This window comes from Sinohyriopsis cumingii, chromosome 5, assembly GCF_028554795.1.
Source record: "Sinohyriopsis cumingii isolate HCF-2022 chromosome 5, ASM2855479v2, whole genome shotgun sequence".
NCBI lineage: Eukaryota > Metazoa > Mollusca > Bivalvia > Unionida > Unionidae > Sinohyriopsis > Sinohyriopsis cumingii.
The window spans coordinates 143224009-143248435 of record NC_142965.1 but is presented as its reverse complement, the minus strand read 5'-3'; the positions used below and the strand labels follow the sequence as shown (position 1 = coordinate 143248435).

Sequence of the window (24427 nt, the reverse complement as noted above, 5' to 3'; positions counted from 1 at the left end):
TCCAAAACAGCGCGAAGGAAATTCTCCAAATTTTGGTACATAGGTTGCCATTGTGGTAACTGCATGTTCGAGGGGTCTGAGCTACCAACCCTACATTACTAGAAAAGACAGTGCTGCAGAAGGCGGTGAGCATGCGGTACAAAAGTACAAAGCATAAAGGAATGCCATATGCCATGGCTAGCCATCGACATTGTTTCAGTTCTTTAATATATCATCATGATCTCGCTAGTTGATAAAACATGCAGTCTTTTTATGATAGCATATGTATGTTGCGTCGTAATCAAGCATACCATAATAGTGTGTGTACATCTAACCTGTGCAGTCTCCAGCAGTCTCATTATAAATAAAACCAGTGGTGCAGAGACACGCATAGCTGCCCAGGCTGTTTTCACAAGCGGAATGGCCTTCACAAGGACTGTGATCGCACTCATTAATATCTGCAAAGGAACACTTTTAAAAGGATACTGTGTACGACTGTTTCATTTAAATAATATGGTTGGTTAGTTGGTTAGTTGCTTTGCATTTTAATAGCACTTTCAACAGTATTGTCTACATCATGCCGAAGAAATGGGACCGAGGAGCCTTCACCGACACAAAAAACAACAATAAAACATCGACGAACCCGAATCGCTCTGGCCTGGGTATGTATCAAACCCGCAACCCCTCTATCACTAGGCTCACTCTCTACCAAATTAGTTACAGCGGCAACCCTTTTAAATGTAAAACTAGATAGATCATAATTGCTATTACACTCAAGATACACATACATACACACATGGATATATATATATATATATATATATATATATATATATATATATATATATATATATATATATATATATATATATATATATATATATGTATGTATGTATGTATATGTGTGTGTGAAAGAGGGATTGACTCACGTTGTGATTTAACTGAAAGATTCATACTGTATTTTAACATATTCACAAAAATAGTGTAATGATGCTGGACTCTAATTGGATAATTGTATTTTGGACCTGACCGTGTCCCAATCGACTTTCATTTTCTACATGATTTGAATTATTGATTGTTTTAATTGTGTTACCAGCTCATACATAGCCAATATTTTCTCTGCAAATAAGGATTTATTATTAGGGTAATAATCAATAGAAGGAAACATTTATTTGGATCTGGGTCTACGTTATTGGGATTATCCTATAAATATACCTGGCCCACCTGTTGTATACTACATTTTATTTTATAATTTTCGTAACAGGCCTTCTAATGATGACTAATATTTCTTCTTGGAAACATTCGGAACATTTTAGAATGAAATTTTCCAATCGGTAAAAGTTGTTTTTTTATTATGCTAAATGTGACCTTAGGTCAGGTGGAGGACTATATAATCTTGTTACTGGGCAAAATTATTCATTCGTGTTTTAAGATCTGAGCAGAATCGGTAGCATTATTGTTGTGTCCTGTTTTATTATTTGGGCTGTACTTTGTTCAGTCAAATTATTTAATTCAACTGATTTTTCTGTGGACATGCAAAGTGCTAAAAAAAGAAACATTCATGGATATATATACTTGGAGTGATAGTGAAATTCAGATAAAGACATATTCTTGAACTGTTTTATTGTGATTGAACAAATGAATGTTTGCACATCATTACATAATAGGCTACCACTGGCACATCAACACTTCCAGAGTTGGAGTACTTATGAAATATCACCAACGTTTATTGAGATCTTTAAATATTAGGTCTTGTGTTAGAAATTCTATGATTATTTTGGCTTTAATTCCAATACCGTAAGTTATTTTTACATTTTTTACTTTGCATTCTAGGCAAATAAATTATTTATTGAATTTAAAAAAATATGCTGGCTTTCACTCTTTTGTATTACTTACTTAAGACCATAGCGTCTTAATGATGTACATCAAGAGAAATGCCGTGAAGATAAAATCTATAAAAATAAATGTGAACAACAATACTTAAAACGAGGTAAGCTTTCTTTTACATTTTTAAATATCTTCTAAACAGTACGTTAGTCTCGGAACTGAAGATATATATTGTTAAACGTATATTGTATGCTTCACAAGTTGTACGCATCGACTAAATCCACGCATGTAGCACCATCGTGACATGGAACACTGTCACACTCATTTATCTCTGCAAACAAAAGTTCATTTTCGTTCTGATATGCGTGTTTTTATTTTGTTGTTTCATGTTTGACATATGCTATATATTTATTTGTCATTTCGAAAAGTTAGCATGGAATATTAACACATTACATCCATTCGTCTGTCTGTCTGCCTTCTGTGCCATTCGAAATGTAGAATAGACCCGGTGCGCCTCGAAAGGGGTGACTAATAAAGAAAATATTGTTGCCTTGGTATCCGTTTGGTTATGGTATTGGCCCCGTTGTACGAATACATAAACGTAATGAACACTATATGGTCAGGATTTGGATAAAGTGCCGTTAAATCCTATATCGTCTAACCTTAACCCTTTCTTCTCTGAAACATATGACTGCAAATTCTTCTAATTCGGTGTATATGTTGCCATCGTGGCAATTCTTCTAATTCGGTACATATGTTGCCATTGTGGCAATTCTTCTAATTCGATGCATATGTTGCCATCGTGGCAATTCTTCTAATTCGGTATATATGTTGCCATTCTGGCAATTCTTCTAATTCGGTACACATGTTACCATCGTGGAAATTCTTATAATTCGGTACATATGTTACCATCGTGGCAATTCTTCTAATTCGATACATATGTTACCATTATGGTAATTAAATGGTAGAGATTAAAGTGTATTGGCTCCTGCCCTGTAAGACTTTAAGTTGAGTACGAATTTAGTATGTGCAGTATATGTTATATTTTAAGAATTTTTTTTACCAGTGTGTGTGTGTGTGTGTGTGTGTGTGTGGTTTGGATTTGTAATTGTAGCTTTAACAACTTTTCAGTCTTATCGCTGCGATGTATGCAGTGTGCCAGTTAATAGTGATGTCTGGCACTGGGTCATCATGCCGCAGACATGTAGCATGATGTCCCACCTAGTCACATAAACCTGACACCAGGCCGACCAGCCCTAAAACTAACCTCTTAATTGCAGAGTGCCTAGCGAGGCGTTTATTAGTATCCATTTTTATAAATCTTTGATACCACTAAGCCACTGGAACAGTCTTACCAATAAGTAAACAAGATTTCAAAAGGAGAATACATATTAAACGGATCTGCCGTTCCTACATTATAGAGAAAAGCCGGGATTGAAGTAGGGTGGTGAGCATACGCACAACTGCAAAAAGGGAAAGAAACCGTGGATATTTTGCCACGGATAGACATGGACATATCTAAAGATACTTTAATATATTTTTAACTTTCGTCTACTTCATAGTAAAAACAGAATGTCCAAGAGCAAGAAATGGTGCCTCGAGGTAAATTGTTCCATGAAAAGATATGTTTGGATGTGATTTTAAGTTGAATTAACTGTTTTAAAGCCTTACAACCAATGCGTAACAGCATGAAGTATTACCCCCACGGGATATTTTTTTTGACCTAGTTTTGTAGCCGAAATTCGACATCTTTCTCAGCGCATGAAAGAAACCTTAATTCTAACCTCATTTTGATGTAAAATCAATTTTAATGTGACAGGTTTTGGGATTAGGGTTGGGTGACAGGAACCACTCAGTTTCATATTGGGATATTGTTGACGAATAACAGCAGTTCTTTGTTACACACGTTAAAAATCAATGAACTCAGCATCCGTATGTTTGTCTGTCCAACAATATATACACTTATTTTAGAAGCATGCTTATAGTGCTGATCCAAACTGTGGCGTGCTGAATCATTCTGCCAAATTTAGGTTACTGTAACGTTCATTACACGCGACAACAACTTCAGCATTTAGTTAGTTTCTTCTACAACAATAAATTCATACGAAAAAAATTTAAATGGCTATGGTTTGTGTATACATTCTTAATATTATCTTATTATCGTACATACTATTTCCTATCAGTAGGTGACAATAGACAAGTTGTATCTTTTTTTTCTGGGGGTATTATGTGTGGAGCTAGCTCTGAAATTGAATGAGTGTGTGTGTGTGTGTGTGTGTGTGTGTGTGTGTGTGTGTTCGTGTGATACACTCTTATAAATAGTATTTGTGTATATAATTACTGTAAGGAGTTAGGGTATGCATCATTCTTGTTTCAAGGTTTTGATGAAATTCGGTAGAAAAGGTTTGTCAATCTCTCTAATTGGATTGCTACATGAACCCAACGATGCCATAACTGGGACTTAACAGTTTCAATTAAAAATGTTTCAACATTAAAAGAGTATAGATTGTCAAACAAGAATAGTCCTTAAAAAATAGCACAGTGTGATGCTGGCTAAGGATAATCCGATGCCTTTTGGTCTAAAGTTAAGGACTGTAGTACAATATTCAAATAAAACCGTGTTATCTTTGTAATTAAAACTTGTCCATAAGCTTCCTTTTAGAAAATATCTTTGTTCTTCCTATAAAACATGCACAGTAAGTATCTTATGGCGGCCATTTCTATTCATGTTCGTTGTTTACTTTTCGTCGGCCATTTTCATTCCTGTTTGTTGTTTACTTTTCATCTTTTGATTAATTAGATATAAGCTGTGTGTCGAGTTTAATCAGGTAATAACCTCACATTTTATCGATCTTACATGTGCAGTCTCGAGCTATCTCGTTATAAATAAAGCCATTGGAGCAGAGACACGTATGGTAGCCAGGTAGATTTTCACACGTGGAATTGCCTTTACAGGAACCGCTATCGCATTCATTAATATCTGCACACAAAAAAAAATGTTCAACGGAAATTGGTTCTGATACTGACGGTCTAAATCTAACAAATCTGTTGGATCGTTGATTTTTCACTGCATTTTCAACGTGGTGACCCGTGTATATTTTTGAGTGTCATTTAGATTTTTAACATAGCTTTTAACAATTTTTCAGTCATACCGCTAAGACTTCTGCTGTGTGGCAGTTTACATAATGCCGCAGACATTTAGCATCACGCCCCACCCAGTCGCATTATCCTGCGACCAGGCTAACCAGTCATAACACCAACCGCTTAATGCTAAGCTCCAAGCGAGGCAGCTGTTAGTATCATTTTTTATTAGTCTTTGGTACGACTCAGCCGGGGCTCGAACCAGCGACCTCCGCATGCTAGGCGGACGCTCCAACCACTGAGGCCACCCCACCGGAGCGGTTGTTAATGGGGATGTCAAAGCGAGGAAATGGGACTTAGGCGCCATTCTAAAGAAAACATACAGGAACAGAAACAATGCTGAAAAGGCGCCTGCACGTGGTCAGAGGGGGTACTTGCCCCCCCCCCCCCCCAACAGCCGCCACTCCCCCTTAACGTCTAAACATGTTTTGGCTCACATCCTTTAAACATAATAGCTGACTCTACATGTTTGCCACCATCCACCCACCCCGAAAATAATTATGCGGAAGCCCCTACCATGCTGGCCTTGGCACTTATAGAACCTGCAAACCTTGGATTACGAGTCTGACATTCTGACAAACGATCTCCTGCGACAATCTATTCTAAATGCAAATCTAGATATATCAGTAATGTCGTCACACTCAACAAATCTGTACAGGTATGTCGCTTACATTCCAAACCCCCGCTGAGAGTGTGTGTGTGTGTGTGTGTGTGTGTGTGTGTGTGTGTGTGTGTGTGTGAGTGTGTGTGTGTGTGTGTGAGAGAGAGAGAGAGAGAGAGAGAGAGACTATAGATTGTCATAATTAGTAGTGCTGTAAATCAATCAAGAAAGGGCTAAGGTATGCATCGCTTTTTGTTTATAGTTTTGTGCCGAAATTTCGAGTACAAAACGGCTGGTAAAGTCTGTTCTAACTGGATTGTTACATGAAACTAATGATGTCATACATGCTATCATGTTTCATCTCAAAACTTTGCCTAAAAATGTAAAATATAAAACTACCAAGTAACTACTACATGGCGCAATCTGATGCTGTCCAATGACAACCATTGACTTTGGTATAAAGGTAAGCGACGAAGTAAAAGCTTCTGATAAACACGAGTAACATCCTTAAATTGTAAGCGAAACTTCCCCATAAACATCCTTCAATAAAATAATTTTACTCATGTCACGAAAACCTAAAAAGTAAATATTTTGTGACAGCTATTTTTTCTTAATGTTTGGTGTTTACCTTTCGTCAAAGTGTTAACAGGATATATACAATGTGTTGCGTTGTGCAGTCCAGCTTACCTGTGCAATCTTTAGCTGTCTCATTATAAATAAAACCACTGGAACAGATACATGCATAGTAGCCAGGTAGATTTTCACACGTGGAATTACCTTCACAGGGACTGCTATCGCATTCATTAATATCTGCAAAGAAAAAGTTTCAAAGGATATTGGGTACGATGGCTTCCTCTCAATACAATCTATGGTTGGTTGGTATTTAATGTCACTTTCAAAATTATTAGCAATCCCATGCCGAGAAAATGGGACCTAAGTACCTTTCTAAGAATACATCGAGAAAACCTGACCGTGCTAACCTACACAGGTATCGAACCGGCAACCCTGGGGCTAGGAGTCTGACTCTCTGTCATTGAGCTATCAAGACACCCTTGTCTAAATGCAAATCTAGAGACATCAATAATGCTGTCACACTCAACAAATCTAGATGCATCGATAAAACCATCACACTCACCAAATCTATCTATCTATCTATCTATCTATCTATCCATCTATATATATATATATATATATATATATATATATATATATATATATATATATATATATATATATATATTGTTAAAACTGTATATGTGTGTGTGTATGTGTAAGAGATTTTACCAATGTTCTGAGTGCAAAGAAAGATTTGAACCATTGTAAAATATAATTTATTTTAAGGAAATTGTATATATAGACTATTCATTCATGGCTCTCTTGAGAAAAATTTAAATCTAACCGCATGAGTATCCTCCGCAGACGTCCGCTAACAAATTATTTTGAATTTTTGTTTCTCCTTAAACTTATGGCACAGGTACTTCAAGAGAATTAAATGTCAGTGAAAATCGAAGTGTGCAAAAGTATTACAAAATGCTCAAGTATGATTTCCCATTCAAAAATGTCATCTACTCAGAGCAAGGTAATCTAGGAACTGAAGAATGTGCGGTAAAAAACACATATATTGTATGTTTCACACGTTGACGCAGCGAGATGGCTGCATATACCGAATTCGTCTGTTCTTTACACAACACCATAATATCATAATTTAGTGATGTTCCACAGTTCAGCAACTGAGAAATAAATATCTGAAATATTGATATGGAGCTGTGTACGAGAGAGAGAGAGAGAGAGAGAGAGAGAGAAGAGTACCTTGACATTTATTAGGATCACTGGTGTAATTGTAGACATAGCCAGCAGGACACGTGCAGTTGTACGAATGCACCAAATCCAGGCATGTGGCATTATCGAAGCAAGGAAAACGTTCACACTCATTTATTGCTGGAAGTAAGAATAATTTTAGTTCTGATATGCCTTTCTCTTTTTCATTTTTTTTTTTTTGACAAATAACATCTTTTCTCACCATCCCGACACCTTAGCTGAAATGCTTTATAAGCATGCACTCCTGCCAATCGGATATCCGTTCGTTTCCTACTCGATTTGGGATGAGGTGCAGAATAGACCTTTAATGCCAAGCGCATATCGTAAAAGTTGTCTGATGTAGGCAATGTTTTTGTCTTGGAATGCGTTCGATTATGATGCCCCAGTCATTGTGGGAATATTCAAACCTCGTGAATAAGAGTTAACTGAAATGACTTTAAAGCTAATATTGTCTATCGCTGTCCCGATCTCCTTCTGACCAGCTAGGTAGACCAACAATTAGGTACTTGTGTTGCCACTGTGGCAACCAAGTGAGAGAGGGATTAGAGGTTGTAACCATTACGTTGCAGGGGAAAAAAATGGATCTAAAAGAGGGGTTCACCGTACGGTGCAAGAGTACAAAGCAAAAAAGAGTGGAAATTTCCCATGGCTATCAGTGGAAGTTAGATTGTTGTTTATTGATATATCTTTCTTCTAGTTTATGATAATAGTAGGATGTTTAACATTGCAAAACGTGCTTGCTTTATGAAGCGAGATTTTTCCACTAAAACAAGTCTTGGTGTTTGGAAGCATAGGTATTTGATCATATTTCCTTTGGAATTAACTATAACGTATGTTGCAAAGCTAATGTGGAACGGCATAAAGTGTATCACTCATGGGATTCTTTCTTGTCTTTATTTTGTAGCCGAAATTCGACCTCCTTCTCAGTGCCCCTAAATGACGTTTGATTACATCATCATTTGGATTGAAAGCAACCCTAATGTGACCGTCTAAGGATGAAAATTTATGTCCATCTATAAAGAGCACATTAATTTGGGTAAGAGAACAATTAACTAGATTTACGGGGACTGGTTATACAGCAATGATTTTTAGTGTCTGTGTCGTGAGAGGAAGTGATTCTTAATTAGGTCTTGTTTATTCAACCGTCAGACAGACTGGAAGGAAAAGATGAACTTCGATCTTTTTATCAAACATGATAGAGTTCAAATTGTCTAGAATCAGTTATTTGGAAATCTAGAAATCAGGCTGACCGCAATTTGGCGCCTTATTATAAAAGGAGGTAGATATATTTAATCCTAATTGGTTACAGTAAATAGGGAGGGGGTGTTTCCCACTCGAAATGTCTTGGTTTTAATATGTCGCAACGAAAAATGTAGCCAGTCTACGTTTTCCTGCAAGTGGAAAAATATAGCAGACTCCGAAATTGAATTTAGAAGAAATTCTCTCGTAAAAGAGTTATCAGAGGGACAGGATGGCTGATAAGTCGACGGACATAATTCTGGCGGTAGAAGCGAGCAAAGCTTGAAAGCACAAGGTATTTGCGTCAATCTCATGCAATTCGTTGATACCAATATAATGATTTGCTTGAATTTGTTTGCTTATATTCGCATGAATTTGTTTGATTAAATCAGTAGATCAATTTTCTTGATATGAGTGTAAATGTGTTTAAGTTCATCTATCTGAATTCGTACAATGATCGTCCTTATATACTTTTGACGAATTGTTTCAATTTGTTCTCTTGATTGTTATAAGGATGTGGGTAATCTAAGAATTTCATGCATTACTATAGTTGATGAGAGAGAGAGAGAGAGAGAGAGAGAGTACCTTGACATTTGTTAGGATCACTGGTGTAATTGTAGACATAGCCAGCAGGACACGTGCAGTTGAATGCATTGACCAAATCCACGCATGTGGCATTATCGTTGCAAGGAAAACTTTCACACTCATTTATTTCTGAAACCAAACGTTCATTTTGGCAAAATGTGCTTGCTGTCATGCGCAAACATTATTTAAAAATAAATTACCTTGCCAAAATATAAATGTAACAAGTGACTATTTTGTTCACAATCTACATCATTAAAACATATCTTATTTCTGAATGCTTGTTGGTAACGGAACATATATGTTAAAACTGTGTTATTAGAGCTCAGAATATCAAATTTGTTTCAGAGTCATTGAGGAAACTAAAAGCTTTAATGAAATTTTGATTCTCATAATAGGAAAATTCAGGGGAATTATGGGCAGTGTTGCATTCTTTGATTATCGAAATGTTTGCCTCAGAAGTACCGACTGCTGTTGATTGTGTTATTTGGTTAACTTGTTTAAACCATTATTTGTTGGGTAAGAGGATATAGTTTTTAAAGTGTTCCTTTTTGGTATGAACGATGAAAGATTTAAAATCCAGTAGAGTGACTTGTATTACGTATATTTATTTGATTTGGTTGTTAGTTATATTTTATTTTATTTCATTATATGCAAATTGACCTTTTATTTTGTTCATTGTAAACAGCTAATACATAGCGACATTATTTTCTATATGTATTGGTTTAAACTCAGTATTATTATTAACAGAAGAAGTAAATGTGTTTATTGGGGTCAAAGTTTCGGAATTTCCTAAGTGAATTATATATAATCCAGGTTATTTTTTTTAAACATTAGGATCATTCTAGGAGGTTGTATTCCATTATGTAGTGGTTATTCTTTAGAAAATGCTAATTGTGACCTGATGTCAAGTATAGAACTACATAATGTGAGGACTTGGTCATTCATGCCTTAACATCGAGCACTTTCAAGTTATATTATGTTGCGACCAGTAGTTTTGGGTTGTAATCTTTTTTGTTAAAATTATTGAATTCAATTGATAATTGATTTTCTGGGAATGCAAAAGTACTTCAATAAAATTCTTGAATAAAGACATTCATTGGAATTTACAGTGTGCTCAAACCTGGCGTTATGGTACTGTGATTCAACAAAAGAATGTCGAGACATCAGCACTCTATAAGCTTTAAGAGACACGTCATCCCCTTGAGTTTTGCGATTTGTTCACTACATGTACTGAGTTAACTATGCACTATGCAACAATGTAACCAGCAATCAGCACCAAATTTACGAAAATCAACATTTGTTTTTAACCACAAAAATTAAAACGCTTCACAATGTACATTAACGATATTTACTGCGGACTCGATGTTGTTCGGATCTTACCTTGCGGTCAATGCTTAAATCGAAGACTATCCGAATGCAAAACGGCACCGCCAGACAGTACTTTCCAGACGTCAAAATCAGCGAACAATGATTGCGTTTTCTCCAATATGTCACAAAATGAACGAAGTGTGTCGAACTGTTTTGAAAATTGAACTATTCTTGATTACGACCGCTTCAGTTGGAAATTAGCAGACGCAATTATGATAAACTAGCAATGTTGGAACTACCGAGGGGTGCGGACTGGTGTCTTCCCTTGTGTTATATTGTTATAGGTTAGAACCCCCATCCATTGGTTCGTGGACGGATACTCCTAATTTTCTTTGTACCGAACCCCTGTGGTACCACCTAGGCTATAGAATGCAACTAAAAACAAAAGTAGAAATGCGCTGTTCCCTACACCACGTCAATTCCTCTTTGTCTTACCGAAATTTCCGAGATCAAAATCGTCTAGGAGCGTGCTGCCTACAGAGATAACAAATCGGTGTTTTGTAGTCATTATTTTCATTAACAATGAGGTATTTGGCATAATACCTTTTAAAAAACCACATCTAGGTGATCAAATTTATCACATAAACAAAAGTTTTTGAGTACAATAATAGACCTTTAAAACCATGTTTCATTTAGGAATCATACGAGCGACTAATATTGATTTAATCAATGTGAAAACAAATGGGAACTCAAAAAGGAAAACAATCAACTTATCAATATGCAAAGGTGATTGTGAATAGCCACAAAATGACAGAACTACATTTTGTAGCGGACACATGCGGGAGGAAAGTGAGTTCATTCACTCGGTCAATACACAATTCCCCGTAGCCAGTCTTAACTCAGTACAAAGGCAAATATGTGTATTTGTACGTGATATAAATAAAATATATGTATAGTCTCGCGGTATATCATTGATACAGAGAATATATATATATATATATATATATATATATATATATATATATATATATATATATATATATATATATATATATATATATATATATATATATATATTCTATGAAGTTTTAATTCTGTTTTGAACCATGTTACACTGAATATATATTGACATCAAAATGCAAATGATCCGAAGACTAACACATGGCTATATATTGTTATTAAAGTATTGATTCCAAACGATGACTACAGTGGATTCGATAGAGTTATACGCCAAATTATATCTATAAAAGCAGCAATTGTTAATTATGTTATTTCATTAGTTTAAGCCAATAATCCTCATAGAACATAACGTGCCTTGGAGAAAACATTTTCATATCTCCCTACAAGAAAATATATTGACTGTATAACATTACACTGGCCACAAAGTTAAATGCACGCGAAGTCCTTCCATGAAGCCTGAAGGCTCTGGTTATTCATTCGGGTTTTTTTTTTTTGATGTGAACGAAACACACTTTCCAATCGTAGGTGCAACGGAGAAGAATATGAAAACTGTATGCAGGGACCGTAGTGTCATGCTAACTCGGTGTGTAATGACCTTTAGGTGGGGTTTCTTGCTGTATTGCCATTCTTAAACTAACTGGATTTATATAAATAAGGAAATCCTTATATCATGAAATATCACATTACATATGGGATTTTCTCCAAAAGCGAATATCTTGCAAAGCAAAAGTAGTTTAACTAAAATCACATAATGCCCTTTTTGGTGTGACGCAACTACTGAAAATATGGTTCGTATTGTTCTTTTGATATGACTAAATAAACCCACTAACCCATTTTCCGTTGACATCAATGTTAAGGTTTCTGAAAATACAACTATTGTATAAAGTACATGACACGGTGTATACATATACATCGTCACTCAAATAAGCACAACCTATACGCACTGATAGGCATTATATTAGGATAAATATCCATAAATCGGCCAACCAATAAACCAAACAAAATACATCCTTAATCATCAGATTCGATTCGAAATTGGTTGGCGCAAAATAATTACAGGTCACCGGGTCGAGTCGCATTTGTGCACAGAGACAAACGTAAACCAAGTGAATTGATATAAATAATTGCGTATTTAAATAATGAATAATGATATTACAGGTACCTGTTCGACTTCCTAGAAGTAAAAAAGGTATCCAGTGTACTCTATACATTGATGACTGGTATCCTGCGTACTAAATAGGTGATTGTTTTCTGTACACAGAACAGTCTATAGTCTTTTCCTACTTGTATTTCAGGCACACATATTCCAGATATCTGCCAACATTTAATAGTATCTGTGCTTTGATTCGAAGCAAATTTAAGTTACATGATCATTTTGCATATTAACTGTAATGTCTTAATTTATTTTTGAGTCAGTAACAAATTTCGATCTGTCTAACAACGTGAATGTTAAATCTCTCTTATACAATAGACATGTTTAGTGTAAATAAAGCAGATCTAGCGATTGCTCTAATCGCTAGTCAGGACGTTTACATGTAAAATGTAACTTTATTTTCATTGTGTTTGCTGTACCTGTCTCACATGTTTTCCCAGTATACCCAGGTGCGCACTTGCAAGAATACATGTCATACTTTGAGTTTGACGTGCAGCTGCCACCATTCTCGCATGGCGATTCGTCACATGGGGGTATTCCTAGATATATTTAAAAAATGAATACAAATGCCGGCAAAAAGAAATAATATCTAACTAAATTTGATTCTCTGATTGCTACAATTTTTCTAACGGTTACAATTTTAAATCCCTGGAGATTACAGGACAAAACTGAGGTAAATCGACGAAACCAACTATAGCATGTGCTTTATCCAGTATTTTGCTTCCTTGATTTCATATATGCGTCTATCAACAAATAGTGTCCCTACAGATATGGCAGGCAGTATATGGTCTATTTCACATATTAATAAAGGTGCGTATGTCCTAAATGAGATTGATTTCTTTTTTGGTGCAGGCCTGTGGCTTGGTGTTGGAAACAATTTTTTTTTTACTTATGCACATCGATGACATTTCCTATTCTGAAAAGAAATGATTGATGTTGAAGATCAAGTTTTACTAAAGTCATCAAACCATCTGACTCGTGATTCAAGATGAATCATATTTCTGCTGTCATGCACCCTAACATACATTTACATTTCATTTAAATGAAGAAAAAAGAAATGGCTACTCTGGATCATTTGTGAGTAACGTCAGTGCAATAATTCCTCAGAGGTTCTTGCATGTAAACGAATATATATATATATATATATATATATATATATATATATATATATATATATATATATATATACACCTTGATTTACAAGCAAATTATAAAAGTCAGCATACCTGGGGCAAGCTGACTAAAAATTGAACTTTCTCTTGGACAATTAGAGCTTGCTTCAAGCTTGATATCCAACATGAGGTAAACAATAGGACAAAATATGGTATATTTCAAGGAAGTCGCATTATATCTACTGAAATTTGTATTTCCTTTGTATCTCTGTTGGCACCTAAAAGCCATATGCCTGTACTTTCAGATAACATTAGCTATCGGCATATGGCTGTAACGTTAATGTTGTCTAAAAGAATATATGTAAATAATACACGTAAATATATATTTCGTTCTGATTAGAAATACCTGAAATGCAGACATAGTTGAGAGAGCAAAATCAAACTTGCATGCATATAAAGGGACAGGTACAAAATATATTGGGAATAGCTAAATATTTACGTCTGAGAGAGAGAGCATGGACTATACCAAGACTGGTTGTAGTGATATATTTATACCCACAACTCAACTCATTTCATCCATTTATTGTACAAAGATCAAATAGTCACCTTCAAAGCAGCGACAGGCATTAAAATATTTGAGAATCTGACATTTGAGAATGATTTGAGAACAATTATTTTTGTCCTTTTAATTGTTTGCCAAGCAGTATCTACTGAATAATAATCTATGATTAATATGTATTATTACGTAAACAACATATTATAAACACCGCCTGTGGGTGCTATATTGTCCTAACATCAGTCACGTTTTGAGCCAAAGCCGGTAGTTGATAGTTAGAGACGGGTTCCTTTTACTTCCTGTCACGGAATTGGACAAATTCTTTTATTTATTAATTAAATGTACTCGGGTTTCGTTTTTTATGTACAACGATACCCGAGGGTGATTTATGTATATTGCGTTGTATTTCGAAATAATGAGTTCGGTTCATCCTATCCCGCACGTGCGAAAGGATTTCGATGGGACGAACCGAATGCTTTCAGTGCACAGACGATATCTGTGTATAAATACCTCACAGTAGGTAAAACTCTTTACATTACGGAGAGTCTTGTCAGTCAGCGGTCTACTGTAAGGACTTGCATATCTTCAGCTGTAGAGGTAAGTAAGTTTATTAATTTCTTGTGTATAAGATATAATTATTGCACTACCACATTTATTTTTGTATGTTTGCTATGTAGGTTTGGTTTACGCAGTATAATGCACGTATTGATATTCTTGTTTGCGAAGTAGCAAGGTATTTATATTAGTAACATAAAGCTACATTTTTAAGAAATGTTTAGTAGGATTCTCATCAAGCAGGATTAGGTTTACTTCTGAACCTGTTGTTGTGTAATTATTGTACCGGTAATGTAATCCGTATAATTTACCGTGTATAATGTCATTTCGTTATTATGATCGTGTCATATATAGTACACGGTATTGGATATATTTTCAGCTGTCCGGAATGTCCGGAGTGTGTAGAGCTGTCTGGAGTGTCATGAGTGTCTAGCGCTGTCTGGAGTGTCCTGAGTATCTAAAGTGTCTAAAGTGACCATAGTGACCCGAGCGTTCAAAGTTATCAGAGTGATCGGGTTCGACGAGGCGCAAGCTGTAAAGCCAACCACAGGAATTAACAGTAGCAGCCGTGAAGCTGAACTGTAGCAGCCGTCGAGCTGAAATAGTGTGCTGATGAATGTATCTCCGTACATATAATCGATTAGCCGTTAGCTAATTTTGGGGTTCGTAAAACCCATTGTATATTTCGGGACTGTACAGATAAGTTGTATATCTGTCCCTTTTTATCACCATAATTTCACTACACGAGTAAAATTCTACATTGTTTGCTAGCTAAGTAAACTATATCCATCTTTTCATTGTGAAATCGTTGTGAACCATTCACCCATTGTCTTTTTGCATTTTGTAAATTAATTTATTTGTATTTTTCATTAAGTCTGTGCGTCCTTATGTTAATTAATTCCAATATTTGGATCATATATACACGCACATATTCATAATTAATTGCTCCTTTGCATCATTAATTATTAAACATTGTATTTATATCATCGTCAAAACTGTTTTGTTTATGAATCCGGAAATCCCACCCAGTTATCTTGTTTCACTTCCAAACACACAAGTTAAAAGAAATCTCTTTAGTTTAGCAATGAACACTTATTATCCATAAGAACAGCGACAAAAATCAAAACAATCCTTGAAAATCTCAGACAAATTTTACCAACTCTTAACTTAGAACCCTAATACGTTTAAATATTATATTACAATGCAACTGATACGTTAAAATATAAGTCTTCCTTATTTGTAAAACTTGCTTTAAAAAGAAAATATTCTCAATAGCGCTTTCAATGCGTGCGAAAATGCGAAGCTTTCCTTGACATTGACTACAAGAGATGAAAGAAACTGTAACCAGTGATGAAGAAAAAGAATGCACTCCATATCAAAGTCTAAAAGATTTGGTATATGTATTTCGGCGAGATCGCGCAGAGTACAACATAAAGCATTAGGAACCTGAACACGTACACCATATTATATATGCGTGTGGAGAGACAAGGGGGGGGGGGGGAGAGTAAATGTCGACAGTTGCGTGAGCAACGCTAAGAGCCAGTATTATTAATTCCCGAAGAATAATTAATTGCTCACACGTTCGAGCGAGGTCAAAAGGAATGGATTAATGCATGTTGAGTCCAAGTAATTTACTCCAAGCTCTAAATCAAATGCAAATTGAACAGCAATACGAGATGCATTGTGCACCAGTCGAATTATTTAGATCAGATTGTGAGAGAAAGTTTGCACCATGCAGTTGGTAGTCATTTTTACCGAATCTTGATAAATATAAAATGGCATTAAAAGTATTAAAACCACAGCAGATTATGTTGATCCAAATAACGGCCGATGAAAAAAAGACTCATTCAGCGCAAGCAAATTAAATTTTAAAAAGAGAATGCACCAAAGTAAAACCCTTGTGTATTATTGAAACTTTATCGAAACACAATTTTCAAGGACTTGCATATTAACTGTAATATTCTTTGAAACAAAATAATTTATGGTAGGAAATGCATATTTACTTCCAGTCAGTGTACTACTACTGAGATAGTTGCATCATTGCTATAGATGATGATCTTAAGTAATTTCCATACTCAAAGCAAAAATATCTTCAACATTTCGGCAATATCACACTGCCTTCTTCCGCGACTAATGTTGATCACGTGACATATAATGGTCACGCAATACGAGGCGACTTGACTAAAATAGAACCACATTGGCATGCCATATATATGTGGTATATCAGAAGCCCTAACCAGGGTATTAATACAACATGGGATCAACGTATATTACAGACCATGCAGCTCTTTAAGATAACAACGTGCCCATGTGAAGGACAAAACTTAAAATTTGAAAACAAATGTGGTGTGGTTTATTACTTAAAAATGTAATGATTACAAGGATTACATCGCGGAAATAGGCAGAATATTAGATACCAGGATTCAAGAACATGTCAGTAGGTAGTCATGGGTCATATATGATCACTGTAGCAATTTTAGACATTTCGTCGTCCCCAACCAAATCAAAGGTGATCGCATGAGAAGACAATGTATGGAAAAGAAAGGCGAAGGAGGCGTTTGAAATCTGACAGCGGGGGCCAACACTTAACAAGGACGAGGAGCTTGAATTACCACCCACAAGACTCCTCATATAACGATATCATTGTATGTCACGTGATCAACATAGGTCGCTGATGAAGGCTGTGATATTGCCTAAAAGTACGCACTCTTAAAGATATGTATGATCTGAGCAATAATGATCATACATGTACTACTGTACCCTAAATCAAGCAAAGCAAGTGCCGTTAAGTTCAATTTTAAGATCAACAATTCTGATACCTAAAAGCTCTTATCCTACAAAGGATTTCTTACAATTAAAATCACTTCTTTTTTATGTAATGTACATCAATTGATTCTTTACACATATTCAAGCCGAAACTATTTTCATATAATTAAAAAAAATACTGAATGCAGACTGCGTGATTACCTGAAAGAGGATCCGCTGATGTGCCATACAGTATCAGTTGCCATGAGGTTAAGTATCCTGTGAACAGCATGGTGATAACAAACATAAAGAAATGGTTAAAAGAAATAAAATATTGGTCTCACCATAAAATGACCACTTTTCAACTTGTGGCAAATACGGATATCAACAGATTCCATAATAACCAGGTTACACGTATTTCGCCCACTTCTTCAGCTCTGACCCACTCTTGTCCTCGAGATTCACATCTACTCGTGGTTTCTTAAGTACATTTTGGACCTCGTACAGAAAGTCAGTGTAAACATAAATTTGAACAATATATATATATATATATATATATATATATATATATATATATATATATATATATATATATATATATGAAATCTAGGTCACACTAGGCAAGACGTCCGGCAAAGGTCTCATGTATACGCGTGGCATCAGCCATGCATGGTTTAATCCAAAATGTGAGAATACTCTAAAAATGGTTAACGTGCATCTCTTACGCGTAGCAAAGGCTATTTTGCTAAAAGTGAAGTAAACCATCGGGCTGTCACAGCACGTATGAGATCTGGAGGCTATAAGGAGAAGTACAGTTGAAACAAAACAGATCAAACACAACAAAAACATGGCTCTTCTTTATTTTGGTCGGTTGAATCATCACTCTCTTGCTTACTGATATACATGATTCTTTCAAGAGTATTTTCCTAAAAGCAAAATGTTGAAAATAACGTCGAACAGTGTCTGCCTATAATGTAAGCAAAATCTCAGGCGTGCAAATACTTTTGAAGTAATAGCTCATCACTTGTGCAGTAAAATCCCAGGTTTGCTATAAAGGTTGGTTTACTAGTAAAACATGCAACCATTTTGCCTAGTATTAATGGTTGGGGATGTCTATTTGTTGACTGGCTAGTGTATACTTTGAATAACAAAATGGCTTATGTGTGATGTGCATTTTTAAAAGAGGGGTTGGCTCTTGACTTATATCCAATTTGCTAAGGAAACATACGCCATTTGGTGTCAATAAACCCCTCGTGTATTATGAGCGGCTTTCAAGTTGATAAAATCATTCTGAGTAATGATCATTATTATTATTATTATTACCATCATTTCGGTAAGAAAGTACAATATATTTGCCCTTTGCTACACCTGGTATTCATGCTGGTTTTTCTTTCTGTATTACATAGGTTATTCATACTGGATGTTATTTATGTATTACACATGTTATTCATACTGGTTTTTTACAGGTGTATTACACATGGTGTTCATATTGGTTCTATATGGAGTTTCACACATTGTGTTCATAGTGGTTCTTACTGGTGTATCACAAATGATATTCATACCGAGTTTTCCTGGTGTATTACATATTATATTCATACAGGTTTTTCCTGGTGTATTACATTTTATATTCATACAGGATTTTACTGGTGTATTACACATTATATTCATACTGGTTCTGTATAGTGTATTACACATGATATTCATACTGGATTTTACTGGTGTATTACACAAAGTTTTCATGCTGGCTTTGACTGGTGTTTTACACATGATGTTTATACTGGTTTTTACTTGTGTATTACACATGATATTCATGCTGGATTTTACTTGTGTTTTACACACGATGTTCACACTGGTATTTACTGGTGTTTGACACATGACATTCATACTGAATTTTACTGGTGTATTACGCACGATTTTCATGCTGGCTTTGACTGGTGTTTTACACATGATGTTTGTACTGGTTTTTACTTGTGTATTACATATGATATTCATACTGGTTCTATATAGTGTATTACACATGTTATTCATACTGGATTTTACTGGTGCATTTACACGATTTTTATGCTGGCTTTGACTGGTGTTTTCCACATGATGTTTATACTGGTATTTACTGGTGTTTTTCACAGGATATTCATATTGGATTTTAGTGGTATATTACATATGGTGTTCATACTAATTTGTTCTGATGTATTACAGAATGTATTCATACTGGTTTGTACTGGTGTATTACACATGATATTCATACCTGCTTTTGCTGGTGTATTACACATGATATTCATACCGGCTGTTGCTGGTATATTATAAAAATATTTAATGTTTTTGCGTGACTAGTCATATACTCTAAGCACTCTTATAACCACATCCACAGTCTTAAAAAATAGAATTGCTTTCAAATTGAATACATTATATAAAATCACCTCACCTGTATCAATACTAGGAATTCTAATGGAGAATGTCCAGTTTCCATTAGGGTCTTCGCCCCAAAACTGAACAGACATGAACGCCCACACCTGTTCACTACTGACCCCATGATCGAAAATTCTTCGGGTCATCAGCTTACTTCGTGTCCCTGCTGGGGACATCAACTCTAGCTCTACGTTCGCACGCTGACTGCTTTGAAAAGTTGTTAGTACCCTTACGTGCTCCAAGTAATTGATCGGGCATGTTTTCTCTACTTCCAGGGTTTCGGATCCTTCATATAATGTTGAATTAAGCACCCTAAAATAATAGGAAAAACAATAGAAACCAACGCTTCATCTTTTCTTGCATTGTATATTGCGTGCCTCAGTTACGCATGTTACGTTTAATGTTTGTGTGTGTGTGCATGTCTGTGTTCGTGTATGTGTCTGCGTGTGTGTGACCTACCATACGAATTTTTTTATTGTCGATCGATTTGTTTTTCTATTGGAAATTTAGTCTGTCAGTTTTTATCAACACATATCTACTCTGAGGTGCAGCTACATAGTAATTTAAATCAAATGATTTCAAACTGACATACTAACTGACCAACCAAAACGGTGAGTGAGAAAGACAGGCGGCGGTAGAGGGTATACATTATACTATATAACGATTATATATTATGTATAATGACTATATTGTGCCGTATATAAACTAATAAATACAAAAATATATGTAACAAAAGTTACACAAATAGAAATGGATATGATGTATTGTTTACCTACCGGTATGGAGTGCTGATGTTGCTAGTGTAGATTTCTTGCTGTGGTACGGTTACCCAGGTCTTGGCGTACCTGACCATTGCTTCCGCGTCCATCAGACCGTAACCAAACATTTGGCCAACTGCCAATTTCAAGACAAAAGTCGTTCACCAAAATTATACTTTTGCTTCGTAGAGTATGTTTAATATTTTGTTATATGTTTTAAGATATACAGATCATACCCAAGTTTTTCGAACTTGTAGATGTGAGTGGTATAAATTACATAAAATAATCATGTAGTTCCGAATGTTGTATTTTCTGGCGAAGCAGTATACACTTTAGTACCTGCTCACAGCGTTGTTTCTATGATTTCTTTTTTTTTTTTTGGGGCGGGGTGGCTTTTGGGGCTGGCTGGGGTGAGGATGGTTATAGCATAGACAAATAGGCAATAAACATTATAAGAGTTTGATTTATCCTCTATTCTCAGCCTAAAATGTGAATGTTAGTGTGAATGCAGTGCTTAAGATTCCTATAAAAATGACTATTAAGATATGTTAGATAATATAAATATAGGGCCACAAATAAAAGCTACCAAAATTCAAATTATTATCAACACAAAGGTGTTTGTTTAAGTCAGTTAAATCCACATTTCTGTTCAAACCTATGTGCAAACAAATGAAATAAGGAGGACTTAAAATAGGTGTCCGTACATTAATCTAAAACTCTGTAAATAAAGACACTTTAAGGATTCATGAATACAGATGCTGTGACGAACTGGATTGAAATCAATCGTAAAAGATAGCCAATTTCTAAAGGATGCGAAATCTGGAGCATAATATTTAAAAGATGGTGTTCTGAAATTCTGCAAATTTTAATATACAAATTTCTGATCACCATCACGTAACATACCCAATTACCTGATTAGTACCTAATCAAAATCAGGCAATAAATCAAATTTGGTGCCTGATCAAAATCAGGTAATAAATCAAATTTGGTGTCTGATCAACATCAAGTAACATTAAATTTGGTAACGTTGTGTTTCAGAAACCAGTGTCAGAAGTATGACAATCAGGAAACATGTCTCGTGGGAATGATTACGTGAAAGCTTGAAATCAAACTTCCATAATTAAGGCTTCGTCAATATAAAGATCATTCAAAATTCGGTAGTGATATCCAGCAACCATTAGTCACGTTATGCTGTTGAGACAAAATCCCACAGGAAAGGCAATCAGTATAGTGTAACTCTTGTTAAAGGTGCAATCGAATGCTGTAAATGACACTCCTAAAGGCTTGCTAGATAACGTCAGCCTCTAACTTCGCTCGAAATCCAATAATTGCTGATAAAGTTATACTGCGGAAACCAAATTCAGGAGGACGGGAAATCAGGGAACATAATTTGGTAAATGATATTATTGAAAAATGAAGATCAAAAGCATTCCTATCTCCGTGATAAATAAATACTGATAAAATACAGCAATCCTTGGTAGAAGTAACATCGGAAAGAATTCTTCATAGGACGGGCAATCAGAACACATTACTCCACTAAATTACGAACTAGAATACATGTTGCAGAAATCTCTCCAAGTCTTATCGATATAAGGCTTGAGAAAAAATTTCGTTAAAATAGTGTTATTTCCAGTAATATTAAGTTATTTTCTGGAAATAATATTCCTGACTGTTGATGAATGGAAATCGTGATCAGTAACAATCCTCATCAACTTCGTCAAAGTCTGGTTATAATTAAATGTTGTATAGGTATTACGGTTGAGATTTTAAAGATTTTTTTTTATAAAACGCAATTGTTATGACATTGATTTCAATATATAGTATTTGAATAAACATTATGGTTGCTATGATTATTATTTTTGTAACTCAATGCTGTATACTTTTAATAAAGAGTATAATTGCTGTATATGTTCCACAACACGTGTACATTGCAGAAATATAATATTGTTTCTCGTATATTCGAGCGAGAAAGGTAACAAAACCCGTACAATATAGGAGAGGTGTGCATGGTAGCAAATTCCTCTGTACTGGCGTCAATAACATTGAAATAAATGTTTAAAGGTCAGAGGTCAAGCAACGGGAGCATCATTTGATCGGCAATTGTTTAGGAACGGAATACGATACGATCACGCTTCTTAGATGCTTCCAGAGTACAAGGGTTACGGAGTACGGTACGAGGACGCTTTTTAGATGTTTCCAGTGTATAAGGGTTACGGAATACGATACGAACACGCTTCTTAGATCTTTCCAGAGTACAAGGGTTACGGAATACGATACGAGCACGCTGCTTAGATGTTTCCAGAGTACAAGGGTTCAAGTTAGGTGTTATAGCCCATAGCCATTTATACATTCCTGTAGAAACACACACACACACACACACACACACACACACACATATATATATATATATATATATATATATATATATATATATATATATATATATATATATATATATATATATGTATATAATCCGATAATCTAGTCAAACGTTGCTGACCACAAGCTTCATGGTCTAACTTCCAGGTACGAGAAACATATCTAGTCATATTGTATAGCTTTCTTTTTCCTAAAGCATTAGCACAGTTAATTATTGATAAAAGACGTCTTTAGAAAATGTTTCGCTTACTTTTAAAGCGTTCTGTAATGTTTTTACTATACAACTTTATTTAGAATTTGTATGAATTTGTTATTATAGTATAGACGTGTTGCGTAAACGATTTTGCTAACAACCAATTACCTTTATCAATTTATATTGTATTCTAAGATACACAAATTCCAGAATTGTGTGGTTTTGTAAACATTGAAGAAATATAATAATAAATTTTTCTCTAAAATATAGCATTTGGTGTACACATACTTTTCCTAAATTAAGTGGTGTTTGATTTTTCGTAACAACAGTTGCTGCGCCACAAGCTTCAGGGTCTGACGTCCTTCTGCAGTTCGAGTCCTCAACCTTGCCCCACCCAAGCGATGTAAAATATCTTCATCGCCTAGAGTGTCTCATCCAAAAACGAAAACAGAATAATCTCTCTCTCTCTCTCTCTCTCTCTCTCTCTCAGAATTGTCCCATTCATGAATTGGGGCATGATGATGAAAATAACTTGATTCGAAAAGAACTGATCATAATAATTTGATGAAAACAACTCGAACAAAATCTCTTCTTAAACATTGGTGGAACATCTTTCCATAAAACGCAACTTCACGGATTTTACACATTAAATAGACAACCTAATCGGCATTTAAAAACAAATTATGATAACATTCTTCATTATAAATCACTAGTCTTCATTTTGAAATAAAGTATTTTTCCCCTTGTTGTGTGTTTTTCTCTTCAAAATCTATGAACGGTATTAGTAAGATCTGTTCTCATACTTAATACTTAATCATCTTCGCGCGGAGTTGCGAACAAGGCCGCAACGAGAGTCGGTCGGTCTGAATCACATCTCTCCAGGTGACCCCAGGTCCACTTAATGTTCATTCTTCTCCTTCTCCACTCTCCTCTTCGAGGTCTATTTGGGTCTGCCTCTCCTTCATCGGCCGACTAGGGTCCATCTGAAGGCGCTTCTGTGCAGGAAAGAGAGTGACGTTTAAAGCATGCGTCTGATCCGCCTCCATCTGCGCATCTGAACTTCTTGGGTGATATGTTTGGTTTCAGTCCTTCTATGCAGTTCAGTGTTCGAG

The 24427-nt window shown here is 35.3% G+C and overlaps 1 protein-coding gene across 1 annotated transcript; it reads right to left on the bottom strand.

Moving 5' to 3' along the window:
• Nucleotides 1–296: 296 nt before the first annotated feature.
• On the bottom strand, nt 297–20245 carry LOC149800385 (uncharacterized). Its single transcript, XM_089957229.1, has 7 exons — nt 20002–20245; nt 17802–17858; nt 13031–13150; nt 9191–9319; nt 7358–7486; nt 6236–6358; nt 297–437 (listed from the first exon to the last, which is right to left on the bottom strand). The coding sequence occupies exons 1-7, from the start codon at nt 20159–20161 to the stop codon at nt 310–312; spliced, it is 846 nt and encodes a 281-aa protein (XP_089813355.1). The 5' UTR covers nt 20162–20245; the 3' UTR covers nt 297–309.
• Nucleotides 20246–24427: the final 4182 nt, after the last annotated feature.

Excerpts from the sequence above, each read along its gene's own strand:
- LOC149800385 (XM_089957229.1), bottom strand. The coding sequence starts at position 20,161 with ATGTCCCCAGCAGGGACACGAAGTAAGCTGATGACCCGAAGAATTTTC. Across the intron at positions 9,320-13,030 it reads TGGGAAAACATGTGAGACAG|AAATAAATGAGTGTGAAAGT; the intron begins GTACAGCAAACA and ends GTTTGGTTTCAG. Across the intron at positions 6,359-7,357 it reads TGATCCTAATAAATGTCAAG|ATATTAATGAATGCGATAGC; the intron begins GTACTCTTCTCT and ends TTTTCTTTGCAG.